Below are 19,713 nucleotides of genomic sequence, written 5' to 3' on the forward strand. Positions count from 1 at the left end.
TTTGTCATTTTCAGTGAATAGGTCTTACACTTTTGTCAGATTTGTCCCTAAGTATTTCACATATTTGATGCTATGATAAATAGTATTTTTAATATCAATTTCTAAGTATTCATTGATAGTATATACAACTGCTAGATATAGACATAGATACATTACTATATCTGTGCCTAGGTATGGTACTATATGTTTCAATATAAAATATAATTGGTTTTTATATGTTGATGTTAAATTCTACAACTTTGCTAAACTCATTTATTAGTTCTAGTAGCTCTATTTTAATTCCATAGGGTTTTCTACATATACCAAGGTTTCTCAACCTTGGTAGTATTGACATTAGAGAATGTTTAGCAGCATCCCTACCCACTAACGGCCAATAGTAAATTCCCACCCCAACAGTGTGACAGCCAAAAATGTTTCCAGATACTACCAGATGTTCCCTGGGGAACAAAATTGCCCCACTCCCCTGAGAACCACAGAGAGATAATCATGCCTTCTGGAATAAAGACATTTTTACCTCTTCTTTTCCAATTTCGATACCTTTTATTTCTTTTTCTTGCTTTATTGCACTGGCTAGAATCTCCAGTACAGTGTTGAAGAGCAGTGATAAGAGGAAGCATTCTTGCCTTGTTCTAGATCTTAAGGGGAAAACCTTCCATCATTCAGCATTAATAAATGATATTAGCTGTGTTTTTCATATGTGTCCTTTATCAGGTTGAGGAAGTTCCCTTCTTTTCCTAGTTTACTGAGAGTTTTTATCAGGAATGTTTGTTTGGATTTTGTCAAATGCTTTTAATACATCTTTAAGATTGATCTTATGGTTTTCTTTTTTCAACTAATGTGATAAATTGATAGAATTTTGTATGTTTAACCAATCCTGTACCCCTGGGATAAATCCACTTGGTCATGATTTATTATCTCTTTTATAGATTGTTGAATTTTATTTGCACCCTGGTGGCACAGTGATTAAATGCTCAGCTGCCAAACAAAAGGTCAGAAGTTCAAACCCACCAGCCACTCCGTGGAAAGAAAGATACCGCAGTCGGCTTCTGTAAAGACATACAGCCTTAGAAACCCTATGGGGCAGCTCTATTCTTCCCTACAGGGTCACCGTGAGTCAGAAGTGACTCAAGAGCAATAGGTTTGGTTTTTTGGATTTGATTTGCTAAAATTTTATTTAGAATGTTTTCATCTATGTTCACGAGGGATATTGGTCTATAGTTTACTGGTTTTGTTGTCAATAATGCTGGCCTCAAAGTGTGAGTTGGGAAGTATTCCCTTATTTTCAATTTTCTGAAGAGTTTGTACACAATTATTATTATTTTTCTTTCTTAAATGTTTGGTAGAATTCAGCAGTGATATCGTTTTGGCTTGTAATTTTTTTTTTTATGAGAAGCAGTAGTATTCAAGTTATCTATTTCTTCCTGATAGTTTGTGTCTTTCAAGGAATTTGTCCATTTCATCTAAATTGTCGATTGTATCGACATAAAGTTGCTCATGATATTCTCTTATTATTCTTATAATATATATATATATATGTTCTATAGTGATGTCATCTCTCTCATGTCCTATATTGGACATTTGTGCCTTCTCTCTTTTTTTCCCAGGGTCAGTCTGCCTAGAGGTGTGTCCATTTTGGCCTATGAACTCCCAGTTCCTTCTTCTTAACTCAGTGAAACTTTTAGGCTCTGCCTGGGTTGTCCCTCTCTATGTTACAGCCTGGTAATTCTTGCTGGGCTGTAAGCTAAAGCAATTGGACAGTTCTTTTCATTTGTTTCCCATCTTTCTGGAGAAAAGGTAAATATGGACCCTTTTCTTCCATCTAAATTAGAAGCGAAAGTCCTCAACACTGTTTTCTACCTTATCATAATTTATTTTAATGTCAAGCTGGTCCATATGCTTGACTACAGAAATTATTTCACTGCTACTTGTGGGCATGAGGGGGAGGTGTAGAGTGCTTCATAACTTTTCGTCTCCCAAAGTTGTACTCAGAGAGATGTCCAGATGATAGAATTTTCTCCAAATATCAATATGTTAGGAATGACAATAATACAGCAGGTATCCAAAGGGAAGGGAAGGAGGAATAAATAACTTCTCAGTTGTAAAGACTCAAGGCTAGTCCTTCTTATATTTTTCTTTGTCACTCACAACATTTCAATCTCAAAATGAAGGGAAGGCATCAGAGTTCAGGCTTAGAATGACCAGATTGACTTCATGACAACTTGTCATACCCTAACTTGAGCTCTTTAGAAGAAATACTAGGGGAAGCTCATGATATTTGGGGAATACCTCTTTAACCCTTGAGAATTATCCCCTACTGTCAAGACAGAAGAATGGAATAAGGGCTTGGACCATTTTTTGGTCTGACCCAGTTTGACATTTCTGATGCTGTTATGCAATATTCACGTGCTTCTCTTTTCTTTGCATTACAGGTTTTCTGTCTCAACTGGTCTCAGACAAGCCCCTGACCGAGTGCATCCGTGCTGGCCACTATGCAGCAAGCGTCATAATTAAGCGGACTGGCTGTACCTTCCCTGAGAAGCCAGACTTCCACTGATGGAAAAGCAGGAAACCTAAGCTCAGGGGTACAGACACTGCCTGGATCGCTTCCTGAGAATTCCCGTATTAATAAAGAAGGAAATCATCCGCCACCTCTCCCTCCTATAATAATAAACATTCGGAATTTAGAGGATACAGTAATGCTCGGTAGAATCTTTATTCTCTCAATATCCTAAGAACATGATGTTTATTTCCATAGTTTGATAGTACCACTTAAATCTCAATTCAACGGTAATATAAAATTTCAATAGAAATTTTTATTTTATTCTCAATTACTTTGTAAATTCATGTGTATTTAGCAAATTATCCATTTTTTTACATTTCTGCTTTGAATGCAGATGCAATTTAATAATATAATAGATTTTTTAAAAGGAATTAATCCTCATATCAAACTTTTGCTTTTTATACATGTATGCTTAATTTAGGAGTGTATCTGTGTGTATGTATACATATGTATGTGTGTATGTATACATATGTATGTGTGTATGATACATGTATCTCACACACATATATAAACTATATGCATATGTATGTATGTATCACATGTACACACAATAAATGGTTAAATAAAGTACAGAACAATTTATCTTGCCAAGTTATGCCAGATAACCTCTTTAATGCACATTTAATAAATTTTGGATAATTAAATAATTTGCCAAATGTTCAGCTATATTGCAATATTCAAATCATAATCTTATACTCACTTATGGTACTCTGTAATTTGATACAAATAAAAATTAAAACTTGTCCTATAGGAGTTTTTCAGTCTTTGTCTTGTGCTCAAGAAACTAAGGAAGAAAGATCATCATTTAATAGTGGGCCCTGCAATGAGATTCTAATTTGCTGATAGAAATAGGATAGAAGAACAGCATAACACTCTAAAAAATAACTCAATAGTCTTAGAGACCTTTAAGTCACTAAATATGTGTCTTAAGGAAGACGAAATGATATAACAGAACTTCTGTAATAGACTTAATTACCTTTATGACCTTGGGCAAATTACTCAGCCTCTTTGAGCCTTAATTTCCTCATCTGTAAAATGGGACAGTAAACCCTATCTACAAGATCATTGCAATGATTTGAGAGAGAATACCCATTGTAAAGTGTTTGGTACAATGCTAGTATATAGGTGCTTAATAAGTAGCATCAGTTCTTATTATTACAATCATTGTTGCTGAAGAAGAAAAAGGATAATATTTATAAAACTGAACTTGAACTGTAGAAAAAACCTGGGTTTTTTTTGTTTTGTTTTGTTTTATATTTAGGTAAACTTTAAGGTCTCCTATGCAAGCATGCTTTTTTTTTTATTATTGAACTATAATTCACATAACATAAAATTTACCCTTTTAAAGTGTACAAGTCAATGGTTTTAGCATATTCACAGAATTGTGCAGTATCACCGTTATCTAATTCAAGGACATTTTCATCACCCCATATAGAAACCCTGTATACATTAGCAGTCACTCCCCATCCACACACTCCACCCCCAGCCCCTGTAAAGTACTAATTTACGTATCTGTGAATTCACCTCTTCTAGAAATTTCATATAAATGTAATGATATAATATGTGCTCTTTTGTTTCAGGCTTCATTCACTGGACATAATGTTTCCAGTGTTCATCCATGCTGTAGTGTGTATCAGTACTTCTTTCTTTTTGTGGAACAGCTTTATTGAAATATAATTCCATGTAATTCACATATCATAAAATTCACCTTTTTAAAGTATGCAATTCAATGATTTTTAGTATAGTCACAAAGACGTATAATTATCACCCTAAAAAAAAAACCTTGTACCTCCCAATTCTCTTGTCTCCCCATCCCTTGGCAACTTCTAATCTGTTTTTTGTCTATAAATTTGCTTATTCTGGACATTTCATATAAAAAAAAAAAAGGGAATCATTTAATCTGTGTCTTTTGTGACTTGCTTCTTTCACTTAGCAAAATGTTTTGAAGTTTATTCACATTGTAGCATCTATCAGAATTTCATTCCTTTTTATTGCCAAAAAATATTCCATTGCATGGATATGCCATGTTTTGTTTATCCATTTATAAACATTTGAGTTGTTTCTACTTTTTGATTTTATGAATAATGCTGCTAGGAACATTTGTGTACCAGGTTTTATATGGACATGTGTTTTCAGTTCTCATGGGTATAAACCTAAGTGGAATTGCTGGCTTTGATAGTAATGCTAGGAGTTCCTGGGTGATACAAATGGTTAAGCATTTGACTGCTCACCAAAAAATTGGCAGTTCTAATCCACCAAGAGTCACATCACAAGAAATGCCTGGTCATCTACTCCTAAAAGATCACAGCCATTGAAAATCCTGTGGAGCACAGTTCTACTCTGAAACACGTGGGGTAACCATGCGTCAGAATCAACGCAATGGCAACTGGTTTGGTTTGGTTTTGGTTTTATGGTAACTCTGTGTTCAACTTTTTGAGAAACTGCCAAACTTTTCCATAGCAACGGCACCGTTTTACATTCCCACAGCAATGGGTAAGGATTCCTACTTCACCATATTCTTGCTGACACTTGTTTTCATCTTTTTTTTTTTTTATATATAGCCATCTTAGTGGGTCTGAAAGAAGCTGTGGTGGTGCGGTGGTTAAGCAGTTGGCTGCTAACCAAGAGGTCAGTAGTTCAAACCCACCAGTCACTCCACAGGAGAAAGATGATAACCTTGGAAACCCTGTGGGGCAGTTCTACTCTGTCCTGTGGGTTCGCAATGAGTCGGAATCGACTTGACGGTAATGGGTTTGATTTTTTGGTTTAGTGGGTATGAAGTGATATTTTATTGTGATTTTTATTTGCATTTTCCTAATGATGAATGGGAGCCCTGGTGGCACAGTGGTTAACAGCTTGGCTGCTAACAAAAGGATGGCAGTTCAAATCCACTAGCCTCTCCTTGGAAACCCTATGGGGCAGTTCTGCTGTGTCCTGTAGGGTTGCTATGAGTCAGAATCAACTCGATGGGAATGGGGAATGGTGAACGATGTTGAGTGTCTTTTCATGTACTTATTGGACACTTGTACAACTTCAAAGAAATGTCTATTCAGACTCTGCCCATTTTTTAATTAAGTTGTCTTTTTATTGTTAGGAAACCCTGGTGTTGTAGTGGTTAAGTGCTACAGCTGCTAACCAAATGGTCGGCAGTTCAAATCCACCAGGCGCTCCTTGGAAGCTCTACGGGGCAGTTCTACTCTGTCCTACAGGGTCGCTATGAGTCGGAATAAACTCGATGGCACTGGGTTTGGTTTGTTTTTTTTTTGTTTTATTGTTAAGTCATAAGCATTCTTTATGTATTCTGGATACAAGTTCCTTATCAGATACATGATTTGCAAATATTTTCCCCCATTCACTATGTATTTTCACTTTCTTGATGGCATCCTTTGAAACACAGAAGTTTTTAATTTTGGTGAAGTCCAATTTATCTGTTTTTCCTTTGTCACGTATGCTTTTGGTGTCATATCTAAGAAAACATTGCCTAATCCAAGATCATGAATATTTACATCTGTTTTTTCCTAAGATTTTTATAATTTTACCTCTTACATTTAAGTCTTTGATCCACGTTGAGTTTATTTTTTATATGATGTGATGTCAGGGTCTAAATTAATTCTCTTACAGGTGGATATCCAGCTGTCCCAGCACCTTGTTGAAAAGAATATTCTCTCCCCCATTGTATTGTCTTGACACCTTGATCGAAAATCATTTGACCATAAATGAAAGGTTTTGTTTCTGGACTCTCAGTTCTATTCCATTGTCCTCTATGTCTATCCTTTTGTCAGTCCAGACTGCCTTGATTATTGTAGTTTTTTGTAGTCAGTTTTGAAATCAGGAAGTGTAAGTTCTCCAACTTTGTCCCTCAAGGACAATTAGTTAAGTGCTAGGGTATCTTTATCTCCTGAAAACTACTACAGAATGTCTTACTCCTAGACAAGTAGGAGGAATACTGACAAACCTTTCCTACTTTTCTTTTTTTAATGAGAAAATCTTTTACACCAAGACTATTTGCAAATGTTACTCAGCAGCTAGGCTTTTCTGACAGTCAGTATTTACGAGAGTTTCCAAAGTGTTCTGTTTGGTAGTACCTAGCGTGCATACTCATACTCATAGTGACCCTATAGGACTCGACGGCACTGGGTTTGGTTTTTGTTTAGCATGCATACAGATCACATGTAATGTTCCTATAATAAAAAATTGTCATTGGGATATGTGTATATTTGCCCTTGAATAGTGGCATACTTTTTTTTTTTTTTTGTAAGCACAAAAGGAAGAGTAATGTGTAGTCTAGCCAACTAGGGCTCAACAAACCTGCCTCTGACTTGCTGTTAGACATTCTCCTCTGTGGCCTTTTAGAATGGGTAGTGGGTAACCTGGTCCTACTTCATAGCAACTTTGTAATAGGTATTTGAAGGAAGACATGTATTGTGGACAAAAGTAAATGAAGTTGTCAGAAGACTTACCATCTGGGCACCAGCTGGGTTTCAAATAGTTGTGACCTTTTTATTCTGTGTGCTTCACAGGGTGTGGATGCTTTAGTTGTGACATCTAAAGTATAGTTATATTGTGGACCAGTGGTTTTAACCAGGTTACCACCTTCTATGTGTGGGAAGGAGGTTCTTACCTGAGGAGTAAGCCAGAAAGGCAGAGGCCATTCATTTGCATGTCACAGTTACGCAAATGAAGTGGGCACCAGAAACTGACAGCTAGGTGATCTGGGGAGTTAGAACGTTAAGGTAAACCTAGTCTCAGCAGGAAAGCCTGGTGGCGTAGTGATTAAGTGCTACAGCTGCTAACCAGAGGCTCAGCAGTTCAAACCTGCCAGGCGTTCCTTGGAAACTCTACCCTGTCCTATAGGGTCACTATGAGTTGGAATCAACACCAGGTCAACGGGTTTGGTCTTTTTTTTTTTTTTTTAAGTCTCAGCAAGCGATCAAGGTTGCTGGGAAACTGCTTCCGTAAGGTGGAACAGAGGATGGTACCAACCATTTCCACCACTTACCTGTCACTTTCACTTAGGGCGGTGGCTTGCATATTGCTGTGATGCTGGGAGCTATGCCACTGGTATTTCAAACACCAGCAGGGTCACCCATGGTGGACAGGTTTCAGCCGAGCTTCCAGACTAAGACAGACTGGGAAGATCCTGGTGATCTATTTCTAAAGAAAAAAATTGGCCAGTGAACACCTACGAACAGCAGCAGAACATTGGTATAGTGCTGGAAGATGAGCCTCTTAGGTTGGGAAGCACTCAAAATACAACTGGGGAAGAGCTGCCTCCTGAGAGTCGACCTTAATGACATGGATGGCGTAAAGCTTTTGGGATCTTCATTTGCTGATGTGGACAACTCAAAATGAAGAGAAACAGCTGCAAACATCCATTGTTTTGTTCTGTTGTACATGCATGCGGTCACTATGAGTCAGAACCAACTCAATGGCATCTAACCACAATAACAACAGCCAACCGTTTGGTGTCAGACTAGGTGCCAGAATATTAATATAGCAGAGTTGGAAGACAGAAAAGGAGTAAGAGTGGCTATTGTGGGTTTTTTTAGTTCTTACATCCATCTTTATATATATCCTTATGGATGGAATCAGAGAAAGAGAGAAGAATAAGCCTTCTTTTCAAGTCAAAGCAAGGGAAACACATTTTGTGTCTTAAATAAAGTCCAAGCAGTGTTGGGTAAAAGCTATTTTTCTTACCCAATTTTGTAAAGCAAATACTGTATTGTGCTTTTTAACTTTTCAAAATATAGGGATACATATTATAAAGATTGTCTTAGGGAAAAAGCCTGCAAAGGAACCATGTGTTTGACTGGTAGACTAAAAATACCACTTGTATTAAAATATAAGAATATGCACTTACTTGTTTCTATTATTCTATCACCCTCAAAAAAAATTGTCCATTTAATAATATTTCCACTGGGTAAGACAAATTGAAAATTTTCTTAGTCTGGGTTCTCTAGAGGCACAAAAACAGTAAAACGTATATAAATATATAGAGAGAGGTTTACTTCAAGGAAATGGCTCATGCAATTGTGGGGGCTGGCAAAGTCCCAAATCCATGGGTCAAGGAGCAGACTAAAGGCTTCTGGTGGCTCAAGTGGTTACAGGGGCTGAGGAACCCAAAATCTGCAGATCAGTCACCAGGCTGGAGGCCTCTGCTGGCTCATGGGGTTGTGGGGGTTGATGAATCCAAAATCTGCAGATAAGGAGGAAGGCTGAAGACTTTTGTAGGCTTACGTCCCAAGAACCAGAGGTCAGGCAATGAGAAGAATTCAAGGTCGAGAGAGAAGGTAAGCTTTGCCAGAACATCCATTTATACATTGGAGGCAGGCCACACCCCCAAGGAAACTCCCCTTTCAACTGATTGGCTGCTCACATCAGATCACAAAATGGAAGGGGATTACATAGTGTCTGCCAAAGGGCTGAGAATCATAACCTAGCCAAAACTGACACATAACATTAACCATCACGAAAATGTGAACAATTTCTTTATGATGGCGTTCTCTATTCAAGTCCTTGATTTTGTATCACCCTTGGACAAGTTCCTGAACTGCTCTGAGTCTTAGTTTTCTCAGCTATAAAATGAGGAAAACGTGTCCACCCACCGCCCCTAGTGAGAGAGTGGTTAAAGAACGTGTGAGTGAAACGCTTTATAAATGTTAGGTGCCATCGAGTCGGTTCCGACTCATAGCGACCCTATGCATGACAGAAGGAAACAGTGCCCGGTCTTGCTCCATCTTTACAATCGTTGTTATGCTTGACAACTCTTTGAGTTGTCATTCCCAGCATAGTAGACTGTATGATAGTCCAATTCAAACGGCCAATACCAGTCCATTTGAGCTCACTAATGCCTAGGATATTGATGTTTATGCTTTCCATTTCATTTTTGATGATTTCCAATTTTCCTAGATTCATATTTCATACATTCCAGGTTCCGATTATTAATGGATGTTTGCAGCTGTTTCTTCTCATTTTGAGTCGTGCCACATTACCAGATGAAGGTCCTGAAAGCTTTACTCCATCCACATCATTAAGGTCGACCTTACTTTGAGGAGGCAGCTCTTCCCCAGCCATCTTTTGAGTGCCTTCCAACCTGGGGGCTCATCTTCCAGCACTATATCAGACAATGTTCCACCGCTACTCATAAGGTTTTCACTGGCTAATGCTTTTCAGAAGTAGACTGCCGGGTCCTTCTTCCTAGTCTGTCTTAGTCTGGAAGCTCAGCTGAAACCTGTCCTCCATGGGTGACCCTGCTGGTATCTGAATACTGGTGGCATAGCTTCCAGCATCACAGCAACATGCAAGCCCCCACAGTACAACAAACTGACAGACATGTGGGGGCTTTATAAATAGTGAAACAAATTTAAATATAAAGTAGTTTGCCCTTGAAATAGTGGCATTTCGCAAAGGCACCAAAGAAACCCAAAGGGGAAAAGAAATCTTTTCAATAGATGGTGCCATGGCACCTTGATATCCATATGGGGAAAAATGAACATTTGACCTAACCTCACACCATATACTAAAATTAATTTGAGATAGATCATGGTTGTAAACATAAAAGCTAAAACTATAAAGCTTCTAGAAGAAAACACGGAATAATATTTTCAAAACTTTGGGGTAGGCAAATACTCTTAGAGAGGACCAACAAACCACTAACCACAAAAGAAAAATTATTGATAAATTAAACACCAAAAAAGTTAGTTTTTGTTCATCAAAAGACATCGTTAAGAACATGAATAAACAAGTCACAGGCTGGGATAAAATATTCACATGTATGTCTTACAAGGAGCCCTGGTGGCGCAGTGGTTAAGTGTTTGGCTGCTAGCCTAAAGGTCAGCAGTTCAAATCCACCAGCACCTCCTTGGAAACCCTATCTGGCAGCTCTACTCTGTCCTATAGGGTCACTATGAGTCAGAATCAACTCGATAGCATGGTTTGGGTTTGGTGATGTCTGACAAAGATTGTATACCCAGAATATATTTAAAAACTCCTATTTTTTTATAAGTCAATAGCGAAAAGACAAATGGATATCTTAAAAAGGATGTGAATGACCAATAAACATGAAAAAGTATTCAACATATTAGTCATGAGACAAATGAACATTAAAACCACAATAGGATGCTACTACACAAGGATGACTAAAAAGGACTGACAACAGAGAGAATGTGTAGCCATGTTGCTGGTGGAAGTGCAAAATGGAACAACCATTTTGGAAAAGAGCCTGGAAGTTTCTTAAAAAGTTAAACATGTACCTATTTGATCTGGTCATTCCACTCCTGGGTGTTTACCCAAGAGGAATGAAAGCATACGTCTGTAAAACGACATGCATTAGACTCTCTATAGCGATTTTATTCAGAGTTTCCCAAGCTGGAAACAGGGTGGTTGTCCATCAGCAGGAGAATGGAATATTCAACAAAGGAAGAATATTCAGCAAAAGAAACGAATGGCAGTACACACAGCGTGGATCAATCTCAGAAACATTTCACCGAGTGAAAGGAGCCAGATACAAAAAAGGGCAGACTTGTATGAAGTTCTAGAACAGGCAAAACCAACCAATGGTGAATAGTGGCTGCCTTTGTGGGAGAGGGGCAAAGTGGAAACTGGGAGGAACTTTCTGAGCTAATGGGGGTTTGGATTACACAGGTGTATGCATTTGTCACAGCTCAGGGAGTGGTCCACTCAAGTTGTATGATTTCACTCTATTTCAATTTTATCTCAAAAAAAAAAAAACTAAGCAAATACTGAACTTTAAACTTTAGTCAATGACAGGCATGCTGATGGAGATGAAGTGTAGTAATGTCTTCAACTTTCTGTGAAGTGCATCAGAAAATAAGATTGATTAATGCAGAGAGGGGTGGGTGGATGAACCGATAAGTGATAAAGCAAATATGTTGTTATTTGCTGTCAAGCTGGCTCTTCATGGCAATCTTATATATAACAGAACAAAATATTGCCCAGCCCTGCCCCAGCCGTCCTGATAATCACTGGCACGTTGCAGCTATTGTGTAGTGCCCTCCAACCTCGGGGGCTCATCTCCCAGCACTGTATCAGACCATATTCTGTTGTGATCCATGGAGTTTTCCTTGGCTGATTTTTAGAAGTAGACACCAGGCCTTTCTTCCCAGCCCATCTTAGTCTGTAAGCTCCACTGAAACCGGTCCACCATGGGTGATCCTGCCGGTATTTGGAATACCAGTGGCATAGCTTCCAGCATCACAGCAACGTGCAAGCCTCCACAGTATGATAAACTGACAGATGGGTGGTGGAAAGCAAATGAAGCAAAATGTAAACTGCAGACTCTAGGTAGTAGATAGATGGATGTTCACTGTATAATTTTTTTCAACATTTCTGTATGTTTGAAAACCTATTAAACTTGATTGATAGCAGCACCTCATGAATAAAGATATAACAGCAGATAATAGAAAACTACATATATGATTTACTTCAGAATGTAATTTTTTGCATGAACTCCATGACAAGATTAGCTAGTCTTGGGTAGCTTCAAGAAACCTTCTCCATCAAGAAACCTACCACCATCTCCACAACACCTTTTCTGAGTGTGCAATGCCCTCCCCCATCCCCCACTGCAAATGCCAGTTGGGGTACTCATGAACCACCCCTACAGACACCAGCCAGACTTCCCCCACCCTGACCCCTGAACCCACTGCAGTGTGCTTCTGCCTCCTCCGAAGCATCACATCGGCATCTCTGGTTATGAGAAAATTCCTGACTGTCCCATCCAGTGGCCAGCGTTCGGTCCCTGCCTCGCCTCACCTTTTCTTAGCCCCTGACTTGGAGGACCACATCCTGAAACTCTTCCTTATTCCTTTGGCTTTCACACAGTCACTTTTTCCTTATTCTCTTGCCTCCGTTATGGCGCCTTCTTAATCTACTTTTGGAACACCTCCTCTGTCCTTAAATGTTGGGGAGTCTCTGCCCCCACAAGCCTTCTGTTCTCCTGTAGGCTTCTCCTGCATGATCGCTTTGACTCTCATGGCTTCAGCTATTACCTAATTACTCTCAAATCTGTTTCTAACCCTGATTCTCTTCCAAGCGTTAGGCTCACTACCTCCAGGTAAGCCTCTTGGGATATTCTGCAAACACACTGTCAAAACAAAACTTATGTTCTCTTGGACACCCAAGCCCAGTCTATTCCTCCTCCTTTTCCTATCCATTAATAGAATTCTTCCTGACTTTTGTTCCTTCCTTACTGATATATCTAATTGATCACCAAGTTTTGTCAGCTCTACCTTGTAAATATCTCTTAAATCTCTTCCTCACGTCACCATTCCCTCAGGTGTAATTTAACCTTCATGATTTCTAACTTCTCCAACTCTAGTTCTTCCCGTTCATGAGGGAAAGCCACAGGGGCAGCCTGGCTAAAGCAGAAACGGAGTCACATTCCCAACTCTGTTTAAGTTCCTAGACCATCTGCCCCTTAACCACTTTTAACAGCTTTTCCTGCCACCTGTCATGTCTGTACCTGAATCACTGTTTTCCCTCTTTAACTGTCCATATTTAAAGGCCCAGTTCAAAAGTTAGGTTCTTATAAAGCCTTCTCTAAACTCCCAGGCAGTTAGTTGCTGCTCCCTCCTTTTTTCTCTTAAAGTACTTTGCATGTCTCCTTATTGTACTTTATACAGTCATATTGTACCATATAATTGTTTGTTGATGTCTCTGTCTTCTTATAAGGCAGGATTATCCTAGTGCCACATAGTAGATATGGACTAAATGTTTGATCACTGAAGTTCTTTCTCACTTCTCCAGATCTCTGCCGTGAGTTAGAGGCTTATGAATGGCGGAGCCACCAATGATGTTAGCACCCAGAACAGCTATAATTGTTCATATTACCTGGCTACACCTCTGCTTGCGTTCTCCAGACTGGAACCCTTCATTCTTCCCTATTCAGCTCCGTTCCTAGAAGTCTGTCCCCTAAGTGGGCAAGAGAAAAGGGCACCCAAGTTGCCATAGCGGGACCACCTTCTCTCCCCCTCCACAGTCACATGGTCTACACGCACAAAGATGAAATTGGATTATGTGGTGTACTGTAAGCTGTTCACTATGAGACCAAACCCAGTGACTCAACGGCACTGGGTTTGGTTTTTTGGTTTTTTGCAAGCTGTTATCCTTTGTGACTTTGATCATATCTCAACTAAGAAAAAAGCTGTAGTGGAGGGAACTTGAAATTTGAGGACCTGAGCTCTAGACTAAGTCCTGCACGAATTAGCTAAACCAAAAAACCAAACCCGTTGCCATTGAATTGACTCCGACTCATAGATACCCTAAAGGTCAGAGTAGAACTGTCCCATAGGATTTCCAAGGAGCAGCTGGTGGACTTGAGCTGCCAACCTTTTGGTTAGCAGCCAAACGCTTAACCACTGCACCACCAGGGCTTCACTAACTAGCTAGTAAAGATCAAATCATTCCACCACTTTGAACTTCAGCATCTCCTCTTTAAAATGAGTTTGTGTGAGGCATTTGTGAAGACTTAGCACAATGTCTACTATGCTGCCATTCATTCATTTACTCAGCCAGCATTCACTGACTACTTGCTAAGTGTCAATGTGCTGGGTACAGGTACATAGCATTTAATAAAAGATGTGAGTTTGTTTTCTTGCATGTTTTGGATTTTTTTATTTTTTAGTATTCTGTAGAGTGCTGTTTCCTCCCCCACCCTGTCCTTCCTTTACCAACATAATTTTTCTCTGAATTCCTTCTTTAAAGTCTACCCAGGATGGTAGTCAACAGCACCAGCTTTAGAGCCAGATTTCCAAGGTTTGACTCCTGGCTCTGCCACTTTCTTGCTGTGAGAACCTGTGTGAATTGCTCAGCCTCTTGGTGCTTCACTTTCCGTAAAAGTCAGGAAAGGTAAGGGGGATGGCACTTTAGTTTAAAAACTGGAAGGTACGTTCACAGATATAAATAAAAACATTTTGAGAGAGGTTATTTTAGAGGAGTTATATCACAGGTTGGGGCTGACATTACACTCTGCAGCAGGCAAGGAACTGGCCGGGTACATTTAGCTCCAGTTGTATAAATTCAAAAAGACACAGACGATAAAGACCAGAAGTGGAAGATATTGGCCATCCATTTGCCCAGATGTCTGCAGCACCGGAGGATCTTCTCCGAGAGAGGAACAGCCATGGTGCTGCTTTTGGCCAAGGTGCTTGCAATCACTAGAATTTTCCACTCCTTGTACAAAGCCAATCACTCATCCCCTGTGCCACAGCATTGGACCAGTCCTGCACTCACCAAGAGCACTGAACAGCTTTAGGATCAGGAATGCTTGGCATCCTCACTGAAAGGAGAAGCAGGTCCTTTCAAGAAATAAACATACAATGCCGCAGTTCACCCCTAAGGAGACAGGACCAAAGCAAGAAAGGCATTTCTTTTCATCTAGCTTGTTATTGTTGCATAAATCTCCACTCTATCAAGCCACTCCAATCCCATTTCTATACATTCATGCAAAGATCTGAGGCTCAGGAAACCTGAGGCCTTTTCTCAGTCCTAGTCTTCTCATCTGAAGTTTGTTAAGTGTTAAGAATATTACACGTAATTCCAGTACTAAATAAACTATCAAAATAATGGCAAGTTTTACAATTTATTTCACAAAGCTGACCTAACCCTTCTACCAAAGCCAGGCATAGATGACACACACACACACAGCTTAGACCACATCGGACCAGTCTCAGTTAGGATATTTATATGGAATTTGTAAATACACATTTTAAATAGAATACTAGCAAATCTAATCCATCAGTACAGTATATTCAAATAGCAATAGTCCATGCACGCCAGGGTCTGTCCTAGAAATGCAAAGATGGTCAATATTTTAGAATCTACTGATGTTATATACGGACTGGGTCTCTGTTGCCCACTAGTGCAGTACTGGTACAGTGCCTGGCACACAGAAGGCAATATATGTTTGTAGAATGACTGAATATTCAGTACCAATAATGTTTGAAAATAAAGTGAGAAAAAAAAATCATTCAAATATATACACTTTCAGAAGTAAACTTAGCAAAAAGTATGTATGATCTATAAGAAGGAAAGAGTAAAATTTTATGCCTATCTCTCTGCTCGCTTCTTTCTTTTATATTTCAAAAGAGATTGACTTAAGGTACATAAAAGAAAATAAATAAATGAGAGGCATGTCACATCCATGAATAGAAAAAAACGGTATTATAAAGATGTCAGTTCTTCTAAAAGTAATTTGTAAATGTAGTGCGGATCCCAGTAAAATCCCAAAGAGATCTTGGAAGAGGTAAGTCAATAAATTTTTTAAAAAACAGGAATATGAGGGGATATTTGTAGAATTGAGTATTAAAATCTGTGATAAAGCTACAATAATTAAAACAGCAAATGTGGGCACAGATTAGATAGATTGGTAAAATAAAATTAAAAATCTTAAAACAGACTCAAGTATTTAGCATATTATAAAGGTAGCATTTAAAATCAAAGGCAGAAAATACTATCCAAGCAGATTGTCTGGGATAGTTGGTTTCTGTTTGGAAAAGTTAAGAGTTAGAGTCCCCACACATGCCAATCATCAAGGTAAAGTTCCAAATAAATTAGTTTTTTAAAACAAAGAACTAGAAAATATAGGAAGTACTTACATAATCTTGAATGGTAAAGGTTTTTCAAAGTATAATACCTAAAGCAAAATACTTAAAGGAGAAATCATTTTTAAAAAATGCATAGATTTGCCTACATAAAAATTTAGAACATGCCTAAAAAAAAATTGAAAAGGCAAATCACAAACTGGAATAAAATATTGGCAGATAGCAAAGGGTTAATATCTTTAATTTAGAAAACATTCTTGCAAAGCAGGAGGAAAAAGACATATTGTCCATACAAAGATGGACAATAGCCAATTCACAAAAGAAGAATATAAATGAAGAGATGTTTATCCTCACTAAGAAACACAGAACTGCAAATCAAAACAAGAAGTTACCTTTTTTTTAACTTGCCAAGTTGGCCGTGATTTAAAGAATGATAATACAAGTACTGGGAAGCAAGGACTTCATATAGAAGAAAGCAGTTAAAAGCCTTAAAAATATGACCTGAAAATGCTATGTCTCAGATTTTTTCTGAAGAAAAGATCAAGTGACGTATGCAAAAAGATTTATGTCTAAGGATGTTTATCACAGAATTCTTTAAAATATTCTTTATGGAAATAAATGCTCTACAATAGAAGACTGTTTCAGGTGGCCCAGTGGTTAAGAGCTCAGCTGCTAAACAAAATGTTGGCAGTTCAAATCCACCAGCCGCTCCTTGGAAACCCTGTGGGGCAGTTCTACTCTGTCCAGTAGGGTCACTATGAGTCGGAATCAACTCGACGGCAATGGGTTTGGGTTTCTTGGTTTTTTGTTTTTTTTTTTACTAAGTCATGATCCATGTATATGATGGAATACTATATAGCCCTTAAAAATCATGTCGATGGATAATATATATATATAATTCAGCCATAAATAGAAATGAAGTTCTGATACATGCTACAACATGGCTGATCCTTGAAAACATTATGCTGAGTGAAGTGAGTTAGATACAAAAGGACAAATATTGTATGATCCTCCCCCAAAAAATCCTGTTACTGCCCAGTTGATTTGGACTCATAGCCATCCTATAGGACAGAGTAGAACTGCCCCATAGGGTTTCCAAGAAATGATTGGTGGATTTGAACTGCTGGCCTTTTGGTTAGCAGCCGAGCCCTTAACCACTGTGCCGCCAGGGCTCCATTGTAGGATCCCACCTACATGAATATCTAGAATAGCTAAAGGTATGGAGACCAAAGTGTATCACTGATTGCCAGAGGCAGTGGGAGAGGGAGACAGGGAGCTATTGCTTAATAGGCACAGAGTGTCTGTTAAGGGTGATTTAAAAAAAAATTGGAAATGGGTAGTGGTGATGATTGCCCAACATGGTAAATGTAATTAATCTCTCTGAATTGAGTGAAATGACAAATGTTTTGTTATACAGTAAAACCTGCAAAAGCTGGAACCTGTGTAAGGTGGAAACCTGTCAGAGAAGGGAAACTCAGATATTTTCCACTAAAAGAAGAAATAGAAAAGTGGTAAGACTGCACCCTGAAAAGGCGGAAAACGTGTGAGACCCGGAAAGCAAGGTAGTAACACTGAGTTCCAGCTCTCACAGATTTCACTGTATGTATTTTTTTTCTATCACAATAAAAAAAAAATTTTTTTTTAAGTATGCTGTTTTTTATGCTGTGACTCTGTAACCATCTGTCTTAGTCATCTAGTGCTGCTACAACAGAAATACCACAAGTGGATGGCTTTAACAAAGAGAAATTTATTCTCTCACAGTTCGTTCAGGAGGCTAGAAGACCAGATTCAGGGCACAGCTCCAGCGGAAGGCTTTCTTTCTCTGTCAACTCTGGGGGAAGGTCCTTGTCATCAATCTTCCCTGGTCAAGGGCTTCTCAGTGCAGGGACCCCGGGTCCAAAGGATGGCTATTCTCCTGGCTCTTCTTTCTTGGTAGTATGAGGTATGCCTATTTCTCTGCTCGCTTCTTTCTTTTATATTTCAAAAGAGATTGACCTAAGACAAAACCTGATTTTATAGATTGAGCCCTGCCTCATTAGCATAACCTCTAATCCTGCCTTATTAACAGCATAGAGATGAAATTTATAACACGTAGGAAAATCACATCAGATGACAAAAATGTGGACAATCACACAATCATGGCCTAGCCAAGTTTACACATATTTTTGGGGGGACACGATTCAGTCCATGACACCATCTCTACATGGTCCATCTCAAAATACCCTTAGTACTTCACTCATTCAACAAACACCTTCTGAGCACCTAGTATGTGCTAAGCCCTGCTCAAGTCCTAAGGGTAATGATATCATGGGCTGTGTTACATTGTGGGTAGATTACTTTGCCTCACCTCCCATGGGTACCTCTGTAGGTTCCCAGTGATCTAGAGAGGCTGCTTCTTGTCCTGGTCATCCACAGGAGCCCCTGGTCTTAGCTCCTGGAGAATCAGGAGTTTCTGGGCTCTGCCTGCCACTTCCCAGCCGTGTGACCCTGGGCAGCTTACACTGTGACTGCACCTCGACTACTTCCTCCTCTATAAAGTGAAAGTTAGGGAGATTTTCTTTTTAAACTCCAACCAGAAAGAAATTGTGACCCAGAACACACCCAGACACACACAATTGAAAGAAATGTTTCGTGAATGCCAAGGCCACTCCCAACCCTGAAAATTTCCTTTTTCTACTGGAAAAGAATCCAGACAGGATGCAAAAACCCTAGTTGTTGGTTTGTTTGTGGCTGTCAGTCAGCCTTATGGGGTCTTGGGCAAATTACTTCACCTCTTCAGGCCCCCCCCACCTTCTTTAGGAAGTCAGGTGCCTGGCCTAGATGATCTCTGAAGTCTGTCTTTTTTTTTCTTTCTTTCTTCTTTCCTTCCTTGCTTTCTTTCTTTCACCCCTTTGTGCTTTAGATGAAAGTTTACATGCCAAATTAGTTTCTCAACCACAAATTTATACACAAATAGTTTCATGACATTGGCTGCAATCCCTGCAATGTGTCAGCACTCTCCCCTTTTCCATTCCGTTTCCATTTGTCCAGTTTTCCTGTCTTCTGTCTTTGCTTTTAGGCAGATTTGTTTTCACATACTTGATTGAACTAAGAAGCACATTCCTCAGTGTGTTATTGTTTGTATTATAGGCTTGTGCTGAAAGGTGAGCTTCAGGAGTGGCTTCAATTCTGAGTTACAAGGGTGTCTGGGGGCCATAGTCTTGGTGGTTCCTCCAGTCTCTCAGACCAGTAAGTCTGGTCTTTTTTGTGAATTTGGATTTTGTTCTCATTTTTATCCCAATCTGTCTGGAACCCTCTACTGTGATCCCTATCAGAGCGGTCAGTGGTGGTAGCCAGGCACCATCTAGTTCTTCTGGGCTCAGGCTGGTGGAGGCTGTGGTTGATATGATCAGTTAGTCCTTTGGACTAATATTTTCCTTGTGTCTTTGGTTTTCTTTATTCTTTGTTCCAGACGGCATGGGCCCAGTAGACGTGTCTTAGGTGGCCGCTCCCAAGCTTTTAAGACCCCAGATGCTACTCACTGAAGTATGATGTAGAACATTTTCTATACAAGCTATGTTATACTAATTGACCTAGATGTCCCCCAAGACC

General features: G+C 39.2%; 1 protein-coding gene across 4 annotated transcripts in view; it reads left to right on the plus strand.

Moving 5' to 3' along the window:
- Window positions 1-4,439, plus strand: part of ADK (adenosine kinase) — a 569,500-nt gene extending 565,061 nt beyond the window's left edge. For 3 of the 4 annotated variants that reach the window (XM_064269749.1, XM_064269750.1, XM_064269751.1), the window contains one exon: window positions 2,430-4,438. In XM_064269749.1, the coding sequence (XP_064125819.1) occupies window positions 2,430-2,554 (125 nt within the window). In that variant the 3' untranslated portion in view covers window positions 2,555-4,438. Of the gene's footprint in view, window positions 1-2,429 lie in introns of all 4 variants that reach the window. The other variant, XM_010589245.3, reaches the window with a different exon arrangement.
- Window positions 4,440-19,713: the final 15,274 nt, after the last annotated feature.

Source organism: Loxodonta africana, chromosome 16 (genome assembly GCF_030014295.1).
Source record: "Loxodonta africana isolate mLoxAfr1 chromosome 16, mLoxAfr1.hap2, whole genome shotgun sequence".
Lineage (NCBI taxonomy): Eukaryota > Metazoa > Chordata > Mammalia > Proboscidea > Elephantidae > Loxodonta > Loxodonta africana.